A 21,863-nucleotide genomic window follows, 5' to 3' on the forward strand; every position below is an offset into this window, starting at 1 on the left:
GTGGGGTTGTTAACCAATGTCATAAACAATATGTGTACTACTGTTTAATGAGAAACTATTTGTTCTGTAAACCTTCACCTGAAGTACAATTAAAAAAAATTAAAAATTAAAAAAAAAAAAAAAAGAAACTAAGTCCCAGAAAGGTGAAATTATTTGCTCATTGTTATGTCCCTCCACCACCCTCCAGGTGATTCTAAAGGTTTTACATATGTCCTTTCCTATTCTAAAAATGTAAGAGTCCATTATATATAAAGGAATAACTTAGATATCAGGAAGTTAACCAATTTATTCTCACTTGGAATGTCTGTTAGATTGCCTTAGAATTTTTTTTTTTTAAAGACAAGAATCACTTCATTCCACTATATTGGAAGATATTATTTGAAATCAACTTTTACATCACAGTTTTTAGGGATTATATACAGGGTCAGTGATCTGGATGGGAACTAGAAAGGAACTAAGAAAAACCTCTGGAAAAACATTCAGGGAAAAAAAGAGGCAATAAATACTTACATTTTTCCAAATGCTCACAAACCTTTAGACATTCATAAAAATGAATTATAAGAAGGCTCTAGGGGTTCCCCACCCTTCTCAATCTTTAGGCTATCAAAATTAAATACTGAAAACAGTAAAACAAAATATTTTAAAATGGAGGGATATATTTTGCACATACTTTTCATGAATTTTCAAGACGCGGTGAACTATAGGAATCTCTCTTCCCTCTATCCTAAAAACAACAATTTCTCCTACTCTTATGGGATCTTCAACTCGATTGGTTAGAAAGAGAAGATCTCCTCTATGAAATGCAGGTTCCATGCTGCCACTGGAAAGAAAAGAATTAGAAAAAAAAAGTCTGAGATTAAACTGACTTTCAAAATTAGACATTCAATATAACAATTAAAAGTATCATTTCTGGAATATACTCAATATCTTAACTATATCAATATAAATTTGCATTATTCTCAAAATATGGTTTCCCCAGACTAATGAGTTCTATGAAAAATTTTTTTAATTATTAGCCTTCACTAACTAGTTCCATTTCAATCATTAATATTCAAAGGAGCTTGAATCTTAAAAAGGGCAATGTTACTAATTCCTTAACCTTTTAAAATTTCAAATGACAAACAGAATACAAAAGAATGAACTTTAAAAATGCTGCCCTTATTCTCACTTCATCTAAAAACGCTATAAACATACTCAAATATTCAAATGAGAACTATATCATCTTCTTCTGCCATTTATAAAGATACAGACCAAGATGACCTTATGGGTTCAGTCCATTAAGGAGGAAAAACAGCTCAACAAGTCAAAGAACAGTCAGCTACAGAGATAATAACACTTGTGTTATCAACTTATTTTTGTTTTGTTTTATTTTAAAGAGAAACAAGAAAGAAAACCAAGGACTAGAGCAGAGATTTTTGCCTAATAATTTCAGAAACCAGGAAAAGGTTCAATTCCATGGAAAATTAATGATGGGAGACTTCTATAGAATGTCTTCTTACCTCTCACCTGTTCTATCCTACACCAAGTTCTAAAAATGTCCTAAGATATTTGTACTAATTAATGAACCCTTTCTTTCTATGAAGAAGTAGACCATCCATATTATTTTCAGAATTTAAGCTCCAGTTTTCAGTAACAACGAATTTAGTAAGGAGAAAATGGACAGGCAGGGAATAAAATTCAATACCGGAATAATGAGGATGTTTTGAACACTTCAGTTTGAAGGCTGTGGTCGTACTATGTAAGAGAATATGGCAGTGGTTCCCAAGCTTTGCTGCACATGGGAATCATCTAGAGAACTTTTTAAAAATCTCTATGTCCTGGTCATATCCCAACCCGTTTAAACATCAGAATGTCTGGGGGTGGGAGGCAGGCATCAGTATTTTGTAAAGATCCTATGTGGTTCCAATGTGTAGAAAAATCTGGAAACCACTAGGAATATGGACTTTCACCTCTGAGGACTTAGGTTTTTGACCCCGGCTACATGTTTGTTTTTAAAACTTTTGTCAAGGTTTCTCACGTGGAAGTTTCTTTTTTCAGAAAGTGTTCAGACAGAAGATGGGACATCTGTTTGGTGAGATTATTGTAGAAGGTATTCTAGACACATAGTTTTCAAGTTTTTACTTTGATTTTTTAAAAATCAGTGATACCCTTTGTTCAAATAAAACTCTGCTTTAAAAGTATACAAATAAAACAGATAAAAACTGAGTTGCTCTGGTTGAATAATGGCTCATCTTTATTGTGCACTTAGTGCATGCAAAGTGCTATTTGAAATATTTTTTAAGTGATCTTCAGAACAACTCTATAAAGTACATACTATTATTATTCCAACTTTATAGGCTAGGAGACTGAAGCTTAGAGAGGCCTAAAGTTATACATCTATAAAATGATAAAGGTGAGATTTGAACCAAGGGAGTCCAACAGAATCCACTCTGCGTTAAACTGTCTCTGAGCCACTCTAGAACTTTAAGCAGGGAGTAGTACCACATCATATTTGCATTTAAGAAAGATCACTTCAGAAGTTATAGAGTATATAGAAGACACTCAAATATTTGTTGAATTAATGAGTAAATTGGAAAAAGATGAGATGGTAGACTGGGAGATGAATTACTCAGGCTATTATTTGTAATTGAATACCTGGCAACTATTAAAATTAAAAACTCACTGTAAACATGCATATAGGAGAATAAGGGGAAAAATAGAGAAAAGGATATATATGCAGAATTATCACAATTACATAAAAAAAATACATGAAAAAAGAGACTAAAAGTTACTAATGATGGTATCTCAACTATGGGTGACTTTCATCTAGACTTTTTTGTGTTTTCAACATTTCCTATAATGAAACTATATTAACTTTTTCTGATTATAAAAGCATTTTTTAAAAGGTCACAACAACAGCCCAGACAGGAAATGAGGGTTTGAAATTGAACAACAGCAGGGAGGACAACTATAAAAGGGTTGAATAGAGGGGTGAAATAACAACTTTAGTGGCCAACTGAACATGACAGAAGGAGAAATGAAGGGTGACTCCTAGGTTTGTAATACTGGCAACTGAGCAGATGGCAGTGACCCCAACAGAAACAGGAAGAATAGGTTTGTGGGAAAAGATTTCTGTTACATGGAGTTTCAAGTGCCTGTTAAACATCCAGATGTAGATGTCCAATGTAGAGTAAAAGTAAGTCTAGACTTCAGGAAAGAGAGTTGGGTGAGAGATAAAGATTTAGGAATTCAGAAATAGACAGCAATTAAAAGCAGAGTGGTGGATAAGATTATATAAAAGTCATGAGAGGGCCATTCAAGAAATAAACTGGGGAAAACTTTTAAAACATTAAGTAAACTTCTATTATCTGATTAAACTCTACTTTTAAATTTACTTTTAATATATCAATAATGATAAATCTTATAAGCAGTTATATATAAAACATTTTAATATTTTTTAACTGACTTCAGCTTTATAAAGGAAAAAAAAATCAGTTGTGAACATTGCCTGAAATTTCAGATAATAAAATAAATAACATGAAGGTGTTTATCTTTACCCACAAAGGCTTCCAGGTCTAAAAGTAGATCCAAGGTCTAAAAGTGGCTTTGCAGTTGGCCTGACACCTTTGAGGTATATTTGGTTCCAGGTTAAAATTATATTCTTTGAAGTTACATGAAAACATCCAATCACATAAATAACCTTTTTGAGTGACTTCTTCTAGTCTTAATCGGCTCCTTCTCTAACATGATCTGGTTTCTCTTCATTTCTTTTCTTTATTCCATATCAGCAATCAGAAAAGCTTAGTATATAAATAACCTAGCTATGAAATAACTTAGTACAAACACCGTCTCTAAGTTCCAACTGGTATTATAATTTTTCCAACTGCAGCAGAAGTGAACTACTTACAGGACCAGCAGTGTTTTGAGCAGGTCCTCTAGTCTAATCCCCTGTTCACTCCAAGATCCCCAGTTAAGAGGTCATCAGCTTGTTCTTAAACACTTTCACTGAAGGGAACTAAACTGGACACAATCCTGGAAGAATCTCCAAAAGAAGCCTACCTGGGCCGTCTTTCTACACCTTTTCCCTAGAGTGGTCTTTTCCCTAGAGTGCTGATTAGCGTAGCTTCTCCTTTCATTAGTGTTTGGACACCTGACAAATTGACGCTCTCCACTGAATTCAAGACGGTCTGGGAATTTAGGGCCACGTAACTATTTGAACTTGAAAGGTCCTCTGACATTATCTAGGTCTAGTCTCATTTTACAGATGAAGAAACTATGGTTCAGTGAGTAAGTGACTTACCCAAGGTTGTAGTCAGACAATGAAAAAGAGCTAGAGAACCAAGCCTCCATACTTCCAGAGTAGTATATTAAACGCTGTCCCACCTAATAAAATCCATACATTTTTTGGCTCTCTAAAAATATAGTTGTGTTTGATCATGTATTCATAAAAGATGGAGCCAAGATACAAGAAAGAAAACAGGAGTCTACTGGAGATCCAGTGCCTCCAACCACTTGTTGGAGCTGGAAGTACATAATATAATAATGAAGGAGTTAAGTTTATCTTTTCAAAAGAAATGTATTATTGTCTAGACTCTTTAGGGAAGCAGAATGCCACATCTTTCTCCTGCGGGGCAGCTGGTGGATTCGAATTAGCAGCCAAGTGCTTTAACCACTGCACTACCAGAGCTTCTGTCTGGACTCTAGATAATGTTAATGATTCAGTTTTATTTTATGTTTATACTCTATTATTTCCAGAAAGGGTTTCAGATGGCTTACAAAATTAAGCCTAAAATAAAACAGAACTATAATGACTCAAATAACCAAGCGGTAATTTTCCAAACGAGTTACTAAATTAAGTTTTTAAGTCACTAAGAGTCTGAGTGCAAGGATAGGGAAGAAAGCAGGGTAGAGGAAAAAAAAAATCAATAATATTTGTCACGTTAAGAGACAGCATTAATATCTTCAAAATTCCTGTCTAGTTTAGAAGTGATATTTAAAGGTCAGCATGAAACACAGAAATAATTAGTGATGCTTCTATACTGACACTGGGAACATGCTGCAGAAAAACTCTTAATTCGTGGAGATACTATAAAATCTAGTGAACTAACCAATAAATATCAGGTCTGATGGATCAAAGTGGAGAGTCTAGGCAGACAGAAAAATTTCAGGAAAATAAAGTACAATAAAACACTTTCTTAAGGTATTCAAATACAGCATGTGCCAAAAATAAAGCTCACATATAACCTCTGTATAGAAAGGTCATGAGCCCTATGGAGTTCTGAATGGGAAGTGCCTAACAAGGTGAAAATTTATCAAATTCAGTAGTAGTAACTAATTTTCTTCTAGGCCCTCTTCTGGGAAAGAGCAGTTTCTAAGGGACTGATGTTCCAGTCCCTGAGAATATTTCAATAGCTGAATTTTTCTCCCAAGTAAGATTCTTAATGCTATGCAATTTCACACCTTGAAAAGAAAAATTGTTACCTGAGCACCACTACAATTGGACTTTCACTTCCAGTTATTACCATTAACCCCTTCCAGATCATTAGTGCTGAGGAGACAATCATTCCAAAATTTAGGACTTGATAATAAAGCTGTAAGAACAAAAAAAGAAGAGATCAGACCCACAATTATCCCCATTCAGGAAAGCAAATGAGAGTAGTAGCAATTTAAAAGTTTCAATTACTGCTATTAGGTCAGCTGCAGTTCTGAGACATTCTCTAAAATACTGTAATAACTGCACCATCAGCATCCTAGAACAGCCCTCTATTGTATCCTGCTGCACTTTGTTTGCTAAAATACCGGTTACACATTTATATAATCATTTGTAATTTTCAGAACCTTTCACACAAGTTATTTCATGTGGGTCTCAGAACCATCAGGCTAATTCAATCTCATCCATACTACATACCAGCTTCTGAACTCCTCTAGTACTTAATTTTCTACAATATTTATCTAGCCCTTGATAATCATAGAATATTCAAGGACTTTTAACCGCACTCCCTCACTTTACAGTTGAGGAAACTTCATCTAAGAGAAGGGAAGTGACTTTGCCAAAGTCAAATAGGTTGTTTGTCAGTTATAGTCAGGACATAAAGGTCAGCCAGCCTTCTTTCTTATTAAATTTCCACTACTCCACAAATTCTAAACTTCTATGGTTTGAAAAAGCTGATATAATACTAGGAGCCCTGGTGGCGCAGTGGTTAAGCGCTTGGCTGCTAACCAAAAGGTTGATGGTTAGAACTCACCCACTGCTCCTCAGGGAAAAGATGAGATAGTCTGCTTCCATAAAGATTTACAGCCTTGGAAACGCCATGGGGGCAGTTCTACTCTGTCCTAAAGGGCCGCTATGGGTCAGAATCAACTCAACGGCCAACAGGTTTTTTTAGGGGGATACAATACCAGAAAGTGGGGCAGGGGGTGGGGGGGGCGGACACAATACCAGCCAAGTGAGGGAAACAGTGTGAAGCAATTGTCTTGGGCTAAGGCTGGATAATGGGTAAAAGTAGACAGGATGACTGGAAACCAAGGCAAATACCTCAAGGAGTGAAAAGAACACTGGGAAAAATCTGAAAAAGCATATTAGGGTTAGGTTATAGAGGATCTGAACTGTAAGACTGAAAATATGGATGCTAAAGGACATTCATAATAAATTTTAAAGGGAAAAAAAGGTTTCAAAAATATGTATAAACTCATTTTTGTTATTTAAAATAATATATATACAGATATTCTACAAGACAACTATCCTAGTCTCTTCAAAAATTCAGTGTCATGGAAAAAAAGGTGGGAGACTGTTCTAGATTAAAAAGGACTAAAGAGAACAATCAAACGTAACCATGAACCTTGCTTGGATCCTGGTTCAAAAAACAAAAAGCATACAAACAACAACAACAAAATCCACAACTATAAAAGACATTTTGGGGTCAGTTGGGGAAACTCTGGCATATTAAATGCTATTAGAGAGTTAGTGTCAGGTTTCTTAGGTGTGATCATGGTATTGAGTTTATGTATGACATTGTCCTTATTTGCAGGAGATGCAAGCTAAAGTAGGTAGGGGTGAACAACTAAGTTTCGAATGATTCAGTAAAAAAAAAATTAAACACATGCATGCACACATAAATACCATACAGCAAACATGGCAAAATGTTAACAGTTGTTGAATCCAGGTGGTAATTTACAGATGTTCACTGTATTAGTCTCAATTTTTCTTAAAACAATTTAAAGTATGTACAGAGAAAAACTGGAAGAAAATAAATATATTAAATCTGTGGTCAATTTTTATCTCAATCAAAATATGACATACACATAGTACCAAAAGATACATAACAAGAAAACAGCAAAGTCCTGGCCATGGTAAGCTACGCCCTCCAACCATTTTCACCTCTTTTAGCTATTTCTTTTGGTACTTACTCCTATGTTTCTACAAACTATTTATTTCTCTTGCTTCATAAATTTTGAACATTATCTATTAACTATTTATTATTTCCTATTTTTTTCATATAATTAACTTATTTTTCCTGCAAACGTTTTAAAAAGTTTGAAGTTTCATATTCTTACAAGTGCATATGTAATCTCTGGAAGGATACACAAGAAACTGGTAACAGTGGCTGCCTCTGAGAAGAACTAGCAATCAGGGTGGAAAGAAAATACTTTCCAATGTAAAACTTCTGTTTTTTAAGTTTTTACTATGTTAAAGTATCAGCTACTCAAAAGTACATTGTTTATTTTCTTAAGTCATCACTAATGGCCAGAACATTATTTTTCTAGCATTCCAATTAAGTATGAAGTACCCCATCAATGTGTTAATTAATGTCATCCACAAAGGAACGGGCATATCCTAAAAGAAATCTGGAAATATTTGCTATACTTAAGTTATGGAGTAATAAGAGTATAAAGGTATAATCTGAAACCTAGTGTGACACTTCCATTTGCAGATGAAGAAAGTGAGGCAGAGCGACACTAAATGATGTAATCAAAGCTCCACAGCTATTACTAGAACTAGCAGCAACTACTAGCAACTACTAGAACTCAGGTCTCCTAAATTCCAGCTCTTCAAGATGATGGTTTTTTTAGACAAAAATGGTCTTTATACAGAAGACTGAAATGGGAAAGTAGAGTGAGAGAGGCTAGAAGTAGGAGGAAAGCTAGCTTCTAAGAAGCAATCATGGTCAACCAGAATATAAGCAGTCAGGAATCCAGCTAGGGTTCTATCTCCCAAACTTTCCATACTAAAAATTACCTACAGTACTGGTTAGGACAACAGATTTTGGGCCCCAACCTAGAACCTCTGAGGTCTTGAAGGGCTGCGGAATTCCACAAAAACTACGAAGCACAGTTTCATGATCCCTTATATTCAAAATTCTTGGCATCAGATGTGTTTCAGAATTCACAACTGGCCAGATTTTGAAACGGTAATACCTGCATATATTGTATATTATATAATATCCCTAGCAGGACCTGTGGCAATATCCCATAATCACACACATTAATATTTCTGCATTAAGACATAAAAAATTTACACTAAGTGAAGTAAATAAACTTTACCTAAGAATAGCTATACCTCAATCAGTTCAAGTCTGTTTTACTGAGGAAAAACTTTCCATTTTCAGAAGAGCTCACATACAGAGTTGTCAGAACACGTGTGCTCTTTGGAAAAAAAAAGACGCTTAAAATTTAGGATTTCCTGTGTCTCTGCAAGGCAGTCACCATCCCACCCATAATTACACTTCTCCTCTCCCTCAGATATGAAAAACTACCTTTTACCCATTATAGTGAAATTTATCTAATTATCAAGATTGTCCCTCATCATTCCAAATAGAGAAAGGCATTAAAAGTCCCTCACTGTGAGTAACTGGTATATTCCTTAAAAGATGCCTATTTGTGTACTGCTAACTAGAGCTCAGCTGCTAACCAAAATGTTGGCAGTTCGAATCCACCAGCCACTCCTTGGAAACCCTATCCTGTCCTATAAGACCCTACAAGGTCAGAATTGACTCAAAAGCAATGGGTTTTAAGTTAGTCTGCAAGCCAAAATCCATATAAAGGCATAGTATTTGCTAAAACAAATATTGTATCTAAACAAAAGCTTGAGAAATGTCAATCCCAACCTGGTAATAACCCAAATGTCCATCAACAGGTATACAGATAAATAATGATATTTCCAAATAATGGAATACTACTTAGGAATAGAAAGGAATGAACTACTGACATATAGCAACATAGATGAATCTAAAAAGAAATATGCTGTTCTAGCCGAGTTGGAGTAACGGTGACCGAATTTACCTTCCTGCCTAAACTCACCAACACATTGGACAAAATATATGAAACAAGGGTTTTTAGACATTGGACACTGGGCAGTGCAGGACTGTGATTACTCAGGAAAGGGAAACAAATAAGGTAAGCCCCACGACTGCCCCTACTTACAAACTAAAGAGAGTTTCCAGACCACAGAGCAAAGAAGAGAAATGTAGGTGGAGCCTGGCAGTTTCCTTGGCTTGCAGAAAAGAAATGGGAGTTTGGAGAGGTGAAAACAGGTAAAGATCACAGCGCAGAGTCTCAGAAAGGGAAGAGCTATACAGAGATCTGCAGAGGGCCTCTCCTCAAATCTTCAGCTGAGCAATGATTAACACACACGTGTGAGAGAACTACGTGGGGATGGAAAAAGAACTATCTAAAAGGAACAGATGGAACAATTCCCAAAGCTCACACAGAACAGGAATAGTTTGTTTCCACCAGCCAGAGTGGTAATCCTCATAACAGATGAGGCTCTGGCTAGAGTACTAAGGTCAGTGTTGTTCAGTTGTGGTGCAAAATTAGCCCTAATGTTGTGGACCCGCCTAACAAAGCTTTTAAAAAGGCTCAGAAGGATCAAATGGTTTCCAAGATAACTGCATCCTAAAATAAAGCTCAAGAATATTTATATGAATGCAAAAGTACCCGACACTCAACAAGATAAAATTTACGACTAGCATTCACATGCAAAGAGGCAGGAAAATATGACCCAAAATGAGAAAAATCAATAAACAGAAACAGACTCAGAAATGGCAGAGATACAAGAATTAGTAGATAAGGAGATTAAAACAGTATGTTCAAGAAAGTAAAGGGAAGACTGAGCATGTTAAGTAGAGATGTGGAAGATAGCAGCCCAATATACATGTAATTGAGTTCCCCAGGAGGGAGAAAGACAAAAAAAAATTTGAAGAAATAATGGCCAAAAAATTTTCCCAATCTGATTAAAATTATAAACTCGTAAATCGAAGAATCAAAACAAACCCCAAGCAAGAAAAGATGGTTAGTAGCCCAACATCTCTGAGTAGTGCAGATGTTTTGCACTCAACTACTAACCTAAAAGTTGGTGGTTCAAACCCACCCAGCAGTGCCTCAAAAGAAAGACCTGGCAATCTGCTTCCATAAAGATTACAGCCAAGAAAACCCTATGGAACAGATCTATTCTATTAACACATGGTGTTACTATGAGCAGGAATCTACCTGACAGCAATAGATTTGGTTTGGTTTATTGTAGGTTTATAACATGTGGAAGTAAAACTCATGACAATAACATGCCGGAGAGGGGAAATGGAAGTATACTGTTTTTATATGATAAAGTTGTATTACTTAAAAGTAGGCTGTGACAAGTTAAACATGTATATGATAAACCATTAAGCAGTCCAAATAAATAAATAAATAAGCTAACAAAGGAGATAAAATGGAAACATAAAAAAAACTGAAGTAATCCAAAATGAGGGGGAAGAAGAGGAACAGGGGAACAAAAAACAGATGGGAGAAATAAAAAACAAAGATGATGGATTTAAACCCAACCGTATCAATAATTATGTAAAATGTAAATGATCTAAAATCACACTTAAAAGGCAGACGTGGCATCCCTCTAGTTCATCTACATCTATATAATAATTTTTATAAAATGAAAATAAAATCATTTTACTTGTCTGACCAACATCCTTCATTGGTTTTCTTACTACAGGTAGCCCCCGATTTACAGAGCATCCCAGTTACAACGCACTTATGACTGTCCATTCTGGAGTTTTTTGGTACATCTTATTGTTAGTAATATATACTATATACAATGTTACAGTGCATAATTTGCTGATGTTATCATTCTCAGATGTTCATTCGCAGATGTTCAATTTTATGATTTACTGTTCAAAACACTGCCATACAGATTTAGTTTAAACTAAATGAGGGGCTTCAGTTGCTTGAAAACATGAACCCAAATGCTAATCGCTTTGCTAAAGTTGATAGGCAGATTCGGGAAGCAGTGAGCTGTTACTGCAAAATATTACAAATTAAAAAAGAAAAGGACCATACAGACAACTTTCACTAATTTTCTGACTAGAAACGCCATGCCCATTCCCAGAGATGATCCAGAACTTTCCACAAGTGGAGTTATTACCGCAACTGACAAAATGCCAACCTGGTCCAACTCTTCTTCATCACTGGAATAAATTTTTATGATTTGTGTATTTTTTATGTATGTAGGTATGCATGAAAATACATGTGTTTAAGTTTATATGTAATGTTTCCAACCCCCAAAGACAAAGACAAAGATCGGATTTATAAACATATTGATAATAAAAGATAATGAAAAAAAACCTAAAACAAAAAAATGAGGTATTCAACTTACGTCAGAATTGACTTGCAACAGGGTCACAGGAACAGAACCCCATCATAGGTCGGGGACTACCTGTACTGATAGGATAAAGTCTAAGCTCTTCGGTATACAAGGCCCTCCGTGATCTAGTTCCTGTTGCCCTCTCAACCTTATTTCTTGCCACAAGGATATTTCAGGCTCATAACCACAAAGATAACTTAGCTTTGTAATGCAGTATATCACAGTCCCTTAACAAAGCTACAAGTACTAGCTGCAGGAAAATCATGACCAATCAGAACTAAGTTACATATTCTTAATAAGTCTGGATGACATTAAAGGGTTAGGTAGCCTGTCTTGGTAAGACAATCATCAGCTTTTAATGATGCCTACTCAAAGAGGCCATTCCATGTTTTTCTGACAGTTTCTTATCCCGGAGGACCCCTGCAGCCAGAGGAATAAGACCACCAGAAGCAGTATGTTTTTGGTGGCAGGGTCAACAAAACACCTTCACTGTCCTACCTGAGGGCTACATCGGCCCTCAAGTTCTCTATCATAATCTAGTCCATGGGGACCTTGATTGGCTCTCCATTCTACAGATCAAACTCATCCATTATATTGACAATATTATGCTGACTGGACTTGGTGGTTGAACTTAGTGACCTAGACATCTTGGTAAAATTCATATATGGCCAGAGGGTAGGAAATGAATCCCACCCACAAAAATTCCCATCTCAGTGAAAATTCTGAGGAGTCCAGTAGTCTACGGCATGTTAAGATATCCCTTCTAAGGTGAAAGACAAGTTGCTGCATCTGATTCCTTCTATCACTAAGAACAACTCTGGAGGCAACATATACCTCATTTAAGTGTGCTAATCCAATTAATTTACCTAGTAAACCAAAAGGCTGCCAGTTTTGAGTGGGACTCTGCAACAGGTCCCAGTTGCCATGAAAGCTGATTTATTACTTAGGCCATATGACCCAGATCTGATGACTGAAGGTTTGCGACAGATTAAGGATGCTCTATATGGAGCCGTTGGCAGTCCCTCATAGGTAAATCACGGATAGACCTTTGGGATTTGGGGGCAAAGCTATGCTATCCTTTATAGAGAATTATTCTCCTCTTGAGTAACAACTTCTGGCTTGCTACTAAGTTCTAGTAGAGATTCTCTACTCTACTAGACTCTTTACATTTGATCACAGGACACCAAGTTACCATGTGATCTAAACTCCTATCATGAACTGGATGCTGTCAGAATCGCCAAGCCGTAAAGCTGGACGTGCACCCCATCAGCAAGCGAAAGTGGTAGATACAAGATAAAGCTAAAACATGTCCTGAAGACAGAGTGTATTGTATGAGTAAGTGGCTCAGACACCCACGGCTCCTACTCATGCTACACAGCCTCTTCTCTCGCATCTTGCACCTGTGGTCTCATGGAGACTAGATGACTAAGAAAGACTTTGGGCCTGGTTGTTAGATAGTTCTACATATATGCTGGCACCAACTCAAGATAGACAACCCCATTCAGGGGTGAAAATGAAGCATGGTAGTAAAGAGAAATCCCCCCAGTGGGCAGAACTTCGAGTGATGAGGCTGTTGTCCACTTAGCCTGGAAGGAGAGACAGCCATCGGTATGAATCTAAACTGACTCAAGACAAATGATTAGCAATTTGGCTCGATGGTTAGGGACTTGAAAGGGACATCCTTGGAAAGTTGGAGGCAAGAGGTCTGGGGTAGAGGTACGTGGATGATGGTCTCCAAATAGGCACACAGAGTGTGAAAATATCTGTGTCCCATGTGAATGCTCATTAAAGAATAACCTCAGCAGAAGAAAATCTTTCCCCAGCCACCCTTGTCTTGCCCAAGGTCTCAAGATCAAAGTGGTTGTAGCAGCCAAGATGAAGGTTATGTATGGACTCAGCATCATGGACTTCCACTTACCAAGACAAATTTGGTTCTAGCCACTGCTGTGCACCTAACCTGATAACAGCAAAGACGAACATCGGCACCATTCCTAGTGACCGGCTGATTATGTTGGATCACTTCCGTCATGGAAGGGGAAGCTCTTATTAGAATAGGCTCTGAATATGGATTTACCTTCCCTGTCCTCAGTACTTCTGTCAAAACCACCACTGGTGAAGTTATTCGTCACTCATCATCACAGTATTCCACACAACATTGCTTCTGACCAACAATCAACCAACCCACTGCCGTCAAGTTGATTCCGACTCATAGCAACCCTATGGGACAGAGGAGAACTGTCCCACAGGGTTTCCAAGGAGCGGCTGGTGGATTCGAACTGCCAGCCTTTTGGTTAGCAGCTGTAGCTCTTAACCACTGAACCACTGAAACTTATTTTACAGCAGCTAAAGCACAGCAATCGCAGGTGATCACAGAATTTGCTTGTCTTACTATTGTCCCTCCATCACCTTGAAGCAGTGGACCTGAAAGAACAGTGGAATGATAGGCCAATTATCAATTTATTGTCTCTCAGCTCCAAATCCACACTTCTTTGTGTATTGGACCTGAATCCTATAAATATTTTTCCTTTGCCAGCTGGCTCAATGATGTTAGGTTTGTTAATAAGGGACAATGGAGAGCTACAAGGCAATCCATGGGGAAGAAGGGGCCTGTCTTCTCAGTTCCAGTGGGTCTTTATTCCGCAGAGTAGCCAGCTGATCTGTGTGCAGGAAGCCTGGCAGTGCTCACCTCAGTGCCCTCAGACTGGCTCCAGTCCACACACACACTCTGGCAAATTTCTCAGGCCATCACCAGCAAGCTACTTCTACGGACTAGCTCCAGCTCATTTCTCTGGCAAATTTCATTGCCACTGACAGGCTGCATGCTCCTGTGGTAGCGGCACCCTCTCCAAAGGTCTGAATTTTAGCCTTGGGGGTTGGGGAGAGGTGTTTTCTTAGTTCCTTCCTTGTTTACTCTCCCTCAGCAAAGAGGTTAGTAGCTGTTTTCTGCATATGCTACTTCTGGACCCCTTAAGAGTTCTCTTTTACTCCTTTTAGTAACTAACCATCTTTATCTAGTTAACAATTCTTTGTGTTAAATTTTCCCTATTCAGTTACTGTGTGGTTTCTGTCTCTGAGACAAATGGCCTTCTGAAGACACAATTATAGCACCAGCTTGATGGCAACACTTTGTGGGGCTGGGATAATCCCCTTCAGAATATGGTGTATGCTCTGAATTAGCAACCAACATATGATGTTGTTTCTTTTCTGGCCAAGAATCACTAGTCTAGGAATTAAAGGGCAGGAATGAGAGTGGTTCCTCTCACTATTACCCCTAATGCTCCACTAAGGAAATTTCTGCTTCCTATCCTTACAACTTTGGGTTCCACTGGTTTTGAGGTTTCAGTTCCCAAAGCAGATATTCTTCCAGCAGGGACACAATGGCTGCATTAAAATGGAAGTTGAGCCTGCCACCTGGCTACTTTGGGCTTCTCATGCCAGTGAATCAAAAGGCAGGGAAGTGGGGTTACTGTATTGGCTAGGGTGATTGAGTCTGACCATCAGGGAGAGATATGGTTGCTACTACAAAATGAGGGAAGAGAGGAGATAACAAATATAGTAGATCCTCTGAAGCCCCTCTTAGTATTCCCATGTTCCAGGATAAAAGTTAATGGAAAAGTAAAACAACCCAGTTCAGGCAGGACTGCTAATGACATGGACCCTTCAATAATGAAGGTTTGGGTCACTCCACAGGCAAGGAACTGTAACTGAGGCTGTTGCTGAGAGCAAAAGGAATATGGGATAGTTAATGGAAGAAGGAAATTATAAATACAGTTATGCCCATGTGACCAATTATAGAAACAAGGGATAGTTGCATCATATTAGAAGTTTTATTTTTCTCTTTATTTGGAAGTTAAATATGACTAAAAGATGTGTGTACAGATGCCAAGTTGACAATGGACACACCACAGTAGTTTTACACTGTCAATTTCGCTGAACTAGGTTTCCCAGAATCCCCTTCTTTATAGGATTCCAGGTTAGAGTTGGCCAAAAAGAGAAATTTGCTCAAGATTTGGAAGGTGGAAGTGAACAGCAGCTATTACACTTTGAAGGTCACTGTGGTTAGAGGCGATGAGAGACAGGCATTAAGGGGTTGGCAGATTCAAGTCTGTCCTCGAGCTCCCCTGCTCCATGTCCAGCTATTCTGGCTGACTAACAGAGACTAGATGTAGACGCAACAGCCTTCCAGCCAGAGGTGGTTCCAAGGACTCATGGCAAGCTTGGATTTGTCCACCCATACCAGTACTTCAGAAGAGTTGGTTAGTGACTTCTCTGACTCTCCCAACTCTACTTTCAGAATCTTATTTATCCAGCTTCTCCCACAATCGTGTAAGGTCTTATTCCTATAATAAATCCCTTATTCCATAATAGTTATAGCAGTTCTGCCTCCCAGACTAAACCCTGGCTGATATACCATGTTCTTCAGACAAAGCTTTCTTCTGTTCAGACTTCATCAGCCTGAGACCAGAGAATTACATGGTGCCCAGCTACTACCAATGATCACCCTCACAGGGAACACAACAGAGAGTCCCTGACGGAGGAGGAGAAAAGTAGGGTGCAGAACTGAAATTCTAGTAAAAGGACCAGACTTAATGGTTTGACTGAGACTGGAGGGACCCTGGAAGACATGGCCCCCAGGTTCTCTGTTGGCCCCAAACTAAAACCATGCCCGAGGCCAACTCTTCAGACAAAGATTAGACTGGACTATGGGACATAAAATGATACTTGTGAAGAGTGTGTGTCTTAGCTCAAGTAGACACATGAGACTAAAGGGGCAGCTCCTGTCTGGAGGCGACATGAGAAGGCAGAGAGGGTCAGGAGCTGGTTAAATGGAAACGGGAAATCAGGCGTGGAAAGGAGAAGTGTGCTGTCACAGTATAGGGAGAGCAACTAGGGTCACATAACAATGTGTGTATAAATTTTTGTATGAGAAACTAACTTGAATTGTAAACTTTGACTTAAAGCACAATTAAAAAAAAAAAAAAAAAAGCTTTCTTCTGTTCCTGTGGACACAAGCAGTGTTTAGATTACATCTCACCTCCCTCCTTGAAGTCAAAGGAAACTCATTTGAAGAAGAGTTACAACCACAATTTCTATTTAAGTGAGGAGCTCATCTTTATTGCTGTAAGACTGTGCCATGTGGCTGGGGGAATGAATAATCATGCTTGTCTTAATGTCCTTGGAGAGAATAGTATGGAAAGAAAAAAAACCAAAAGATGTGACTTATCCAGGAATAGGAGCAAGTAAATGCCTTAGTTTTCAGGATGTTGCTGTATTCTGGATTTTGTTGAAAGTTACATTTGAGAGAGAATGAATTTCTGGATGTTTAAGAAGAATATACCAGTAGATGGTAAGTATAGTTTATAACAATTTAACTTGTAATTTCCTTGTGTATGTAATGGGGACTGATGTTAGTATTTCTACACTGAAACCTGGAAATTCATTAATGAATGCTGACACTCTGCCAATGATATGTTCCCGACTCTACATAAGACCAGATTTGTTTTCAATAACAACAAAAAAGTAATGGATTTGTCCCCTGTGCTGTATTCACCTCCTATTTGTTGCATACTTATTCATACTAGATCCATCTCTAATAAAAATCTCCTAGGTTTCTATGTGCTTCATGAGAGGGCCAATTCTTCAAATAAAAAATATCAAAGACATCCAGAATTCAATCAGCTATCACCGTAATATCCATTAAGAGTTGGGTGATCCTAAGAGAAGGAAGGTATGAAAATAAGGAAGGATTCTGTTAAGTCCTAAGGTCTTCAGATTTAATTAGGAAGACACACAGATATTAAAATCCAAAGATGCACAAAATTCAATCAAGTAACGGAAGCAACCTGTTGCTGTTAGTTGCTATTGATCAGTTTCAAGTCATGGTGACCCCATGTGTGCAGAGTAGAACTGCTCCATAGGGTTTTCAAGGCTGTGACCTTTCAGACCCAGATTGCCAGGCTTGTCTTCTGAGGCACCTCTGGGTGAGTTCAAACTACCAACTTTTGGCTAGTAGTCGAGGACTTAACTGTCTGCACCACCCAGGGACTCCTAGTAAGTAAGCAGTCTAGGTGGGAGGTAAGCAAACTTTTATGAGAGTCAGACTGGTCCCATCAGGGCTCAGAAATGGATCCAGTCACATCCTGGTCAATACCCCCTGGTCATTAAGAAATTTCAGAGAGAAGGGAAGACAATTCCAAAAATTACATGTGAAGGTAACCTAAAAAATTATTTGGAATGACAATTATTTGTTTAGTGAGTCAACATAACTTAAGGAGTCCTGGCGGTGCAATGGTTAAGTGCTCGGCTGCTAACCAAAAGGTCAGTGGTTCAAACCCACTAGTCGCTCCACAGAAGACAAGACATGGCGATCTGCTCCCTTAAAGATTTCAGCCTAGGAAACACCATGGGGCAGTTCTACTTTGTCATATAGGGTCACTATGAGTTGGGCCTTAACTCTTAACTGAAGAAAATTAGAACAAGTCCACGAGAGTCAAAGTATGACCTTGAGTATATCCCACCTGAATTTAGAGACGATCTCAAGAATAGATTTGACACACTGAACACTAATGACCGAAGACCAGACGAGTTGTGGAAGGACATCATACATGAAGAAAGCAAGAAGTCATTAAAAAGATAGGAAAAAAAGAAAAGACCAAAATGATGTCAGAAGAGACTCTGAAACTTGCACTTGAACGTCGAGTAGCTAAAGCAAAAGGAAGTCAAAGAGCTGAACAGAAAAACAGAAGATTTCAAAGCATGGCTCGAGAAGACAAAGTAAAGTATCATGATGAAATGCGCAAAGACCTGGAGACAGAAAACCAAAAGGGAAGAACATGCTTGGCATTTCTCAAGCTGAAAGAACTAAAGAAAAAATTCAAGTCTCAAGTTGCAATACTGAAGGATTCTACAGGGAAAATATTAAATGACACAGGAAGCATCAAAAGAAGATGGAAGGAATACACAGAGTCACAAAGAATTGGCCAATGTGCAACCATTTCAGGAGGCAGCATATGATCAGGAATTGATGGTACAGAAGCAAGAAGTCCAAGTTGCACTGAAGGCACTGGTGAAAAACAAGGCTCCAGGAATTGACAGAATACCAATTAATATGTTTCAACAAACGGATGCAGCACTGAAAGTGCTCACTCATCTATGCCAAGAAATTTATAAGTCAGCTACCTGGCCAGCTGACTAGAAGAGATCCGTATTTATGCTTATTCCCAAGAAAAGTGATCCAACTAAATGCAGAAATTATCAAACAATATCATTAATATCACACATAAGTAAACTTTTGATGAAGATCATTCAAAAGTGGCTACAGCAGTACATGAACAGGGAACTGCCAGAAATTCAAGTCGGATTCAGAAGAGGATGTGGAACCAGCGATATCACTGCTGATGTCAGACGGATCCTGGCTGAAAGCAAAGAATACCAGAAAGATGTTTACCTGTGTTTTAATGACTATGTTAACACATTCGACTGTGTGGATCATAACAAATTATGGATAACACTGCGAAGAATGGGAATTCCGGAACACTTAACTGTGGTCGTGAGGAACCTGTGCATAGATCAAGAGGCAGTCATTCAAACAGAACAATGGGGTACTGCATGGTTTAAAGTCAGGAAAGGTGTGCATCAGGGTTGTATACTTTCATACCTATTCAATCTGTATGCTGAGCAAATAATCCGAGAAGCTGGACTACATGAAGAAGAACGGGGCACCAGGATTAGAGGAAGACTCATTAACAACCTGCATTATGCAGATGATACAACCTTGCTTGCTGAAAGTGAAGAGGACTTGAAGAACTTACTGATAAAGATCAAAGACCACAGCTTTCAAAATGGATTACACTTCAACATAAAGAAAACAAAAATCCTCACAACTTGACCAAAAAGCAACATCATGATAAATGGAGAAAAGACTGAAGTTGTCAAGGATTTCATTTTACTTGGATCCACAATCAATGCCCATGGAAGGAGCAGTCAAGAAATCAAAAGACGCATTGCACTGGGCAAATGTGCTGCAAAAGACCTCTTTAAAGTGTTGAAAAGCAAAGATGTCACTGTGAGGACTAAGGTGAGCCTTACCCAAGCCACAATGTTTTCAACTGCCTCATATATGCATGTGAAAGCTGGATGATGAATAAGGAAGACCAAAGAAGAATTGATGCCTTTGAATTGTGGTGTTGGAGAAAAATACTGAATATACCATGGACTGCCAAAAGAATGAACAAACCTGTCTTGGAAGAAGTACAGCCAGAATGCCCCTTAGAAGCAAGGAAGGTGAGACTACATCTCACATACGCTGGACATGTTATCAGGAGGGATCAGTGCTTGGAGAAAGACATCATGCTTGGTTAAGCAGAGGGTCAGCGAAAAATGAGGAAGACCCTCAATGAGATGGACTGATGCAGTGGCTGCAACAATGGGATTAAACATAACAACAATTGTGAGGATGACACAGGACCGGGTGGTATTTCATTCTGTTGTACATAGGGTTGCTATGAGTCAGAACTGACTTGATGGCACCTAACAACAACATCATGAGTCGGAACTGACTTGATGGCACGCAACAACAAACATCATTTAACTCCAGGAAAATTTATAATTAAGAATAGAAATGTTCCCACTCAGCAGCCCCATGGAAGGCCTGGCGATCTGCTTCCGTAAAGACTGAAGCCAAGAAAACCCCATGGAGCAGTTCTACTCTGTAACACATGGGGTTGCCATGAGTTGGAATCAACTTGATGGCAAACAATAACAAAAATAGAAATGTTTAAGGGAAATTAAGTATAATGTTAATATTTTTATGCTAGGCATTCTTAATATTTGGTATTTTAAGTATTTGTAAAATTTAAGAGAACTTAGTCTATTAAAGTAATAGGTCAGCCTTTTAATTGCTATCTGAAACGTGTAATCAATTATTTTAGAATTAAGATTTTAATCAGAAAGTTACTATCATACACAGTATTGAAGCATTTAAGGGAACATAAGAAGCCCCAGATTTATAAACATTATGTAAGTATCCAGTGAGATTTTTTGAATAACTTAAGTTCATTAAAAGGAAATTTTTGATTTCTAAATTAAATTTAACATTTGAAAGATGTTTAAGTTTATAAAATACACCAAATATTCAAAGGCCCTTAAAAGCAATTGTGAAAATTTGCTAGACTTAAAAATGGCGCTCTAGGCAGAAACACTATGCCGTCCCTCCACAGCAAAGATCCGAAAAACTAAGCCCAACAGAGAAAACAACAATCCTGAAACCCAAAAACATCAAATGAAGAGATAAAGAACTCAGCCAAGCACCAAATGGAGTGAGAAAACTGACAGAACGGAGAGCGAGAAAAGATTCATGCAGAGGTCCCCTATCAGCTAACGCAGCACGGATCCGCCATCTTCGACTCCTATGGGAGACCAGCAAACAGGGGGTACGAGAAAGCAGCTTCACGGAGCTTCCAGCAGAAGACAAAACAACTGGTAACATGTGATATACGCTTTCCCAACCCCCACCCTTCTTCAACCCCACTCGGCCTCCTCTGCTTCCTGTGGCCACAATCTCTTGTCCGGGAAGCACCTGCTGCTTGGATTCCACCCACCCAAACGGGCAGACTCTCTGAGTACCATTTGTTGGCTGCTGGTGTTGCTTTTTTCCGCTTCTTTTGATTTCTTCCTTACCTCTCACCACCACCCCCTCCTTTCACTCAAATACCTGGCTCCGTGAGCCAACTTTGCTTCTTCTTGAGAGGCTGCGGAGCTCCGGTAATTTGTGATATACGCTTTCCCACCCACTACCCTTCTTCACCCACACTCGGCCTCCTCTACTTCCCGCGGACACAGTCTCTTGTCTGGGAAGCACCGGCTGCTTGGATTCCACCAGCCCGCACTAACTGGCTCTCTGAGTGCCATTTGTTGGCTGCTGGTGTTGCTTTTTTTCCGCTTCTTTTGATTTCTTCCTTACCTCTCACAACCTCCCCCTCCTTTCGCTCAAATACCTGGCTCCATGCACCATCTTTTGCTTCTTTCTGAGGGGCTGTGGAGCTCTATTCGAGTGTGGAGCTGCTTCCCGGTCTGGGCTGCTGCGCTGGTGGGATCCCGGGGCTTTTGTTCATTTGCTTGTTTTGAATTGTTTGTTTGTTTTCTTTTCCTTTTCTTGAGTTGGGAGCCCGGTCTGGCGAGGCGGTGCTGCGTGGCTTGGAACTACCCCCTCAACTTGCACAGGCATGGAGAGGGATCCCTGAGGGCATTTCTTTTTTTG

At 38.7% G+C, this 21,863-nt stretch overlaps 1 protein-coding gene across 2 annotated transcripts in view; it reads right to left on the bottom strand.

The window, feature by feature from the left end:
* Nucleotides 1-21,863, bottom strand: part of SEC11A (SEC11 homolog A, signal peptidase complex subunit) — a 49,508-nt gene that overhangs the window by 13,839 nt on the left and 13,806 nt on the right. For both annotated transcript variants that reach the window (XR_002823071.1, XM_004370658.2), the window contains exons 2-3: nt 5,461-5,570; nt 671-820 (exon numbers count right to left, since the gene is read on the bottom strand). Coding sequence is in view for 1 of the 2 variants with exons in the window: in XM_004370658.2 (XP_004370715.1) it covers nt 671-820; nt 5,461-5,570 (260 nt within the window). In the remaining variant the exon portion in view is untranslated. The remainder of the gene's footprint in view (nt 1-670; nt 821-5,460; nt 5,571-21,863) is intronic.

Source organism: Trichechus manatus, unplaced genomic scaffold (genome assembly GCF_000243295.1).
Source record: "Trichechus manatus latirostris isolate Lorelei unplaced genomic scaffold, TriManLat1.0 scaffold00009, whole genome shotgun sequence".
Taxonomy (NCBI): domain Eukaryota; kingdom Metazoa; phylum Chordata; class Mammalia; order Sirenia; family Trichechidae; genus Trichechus; species Trichechus manatus.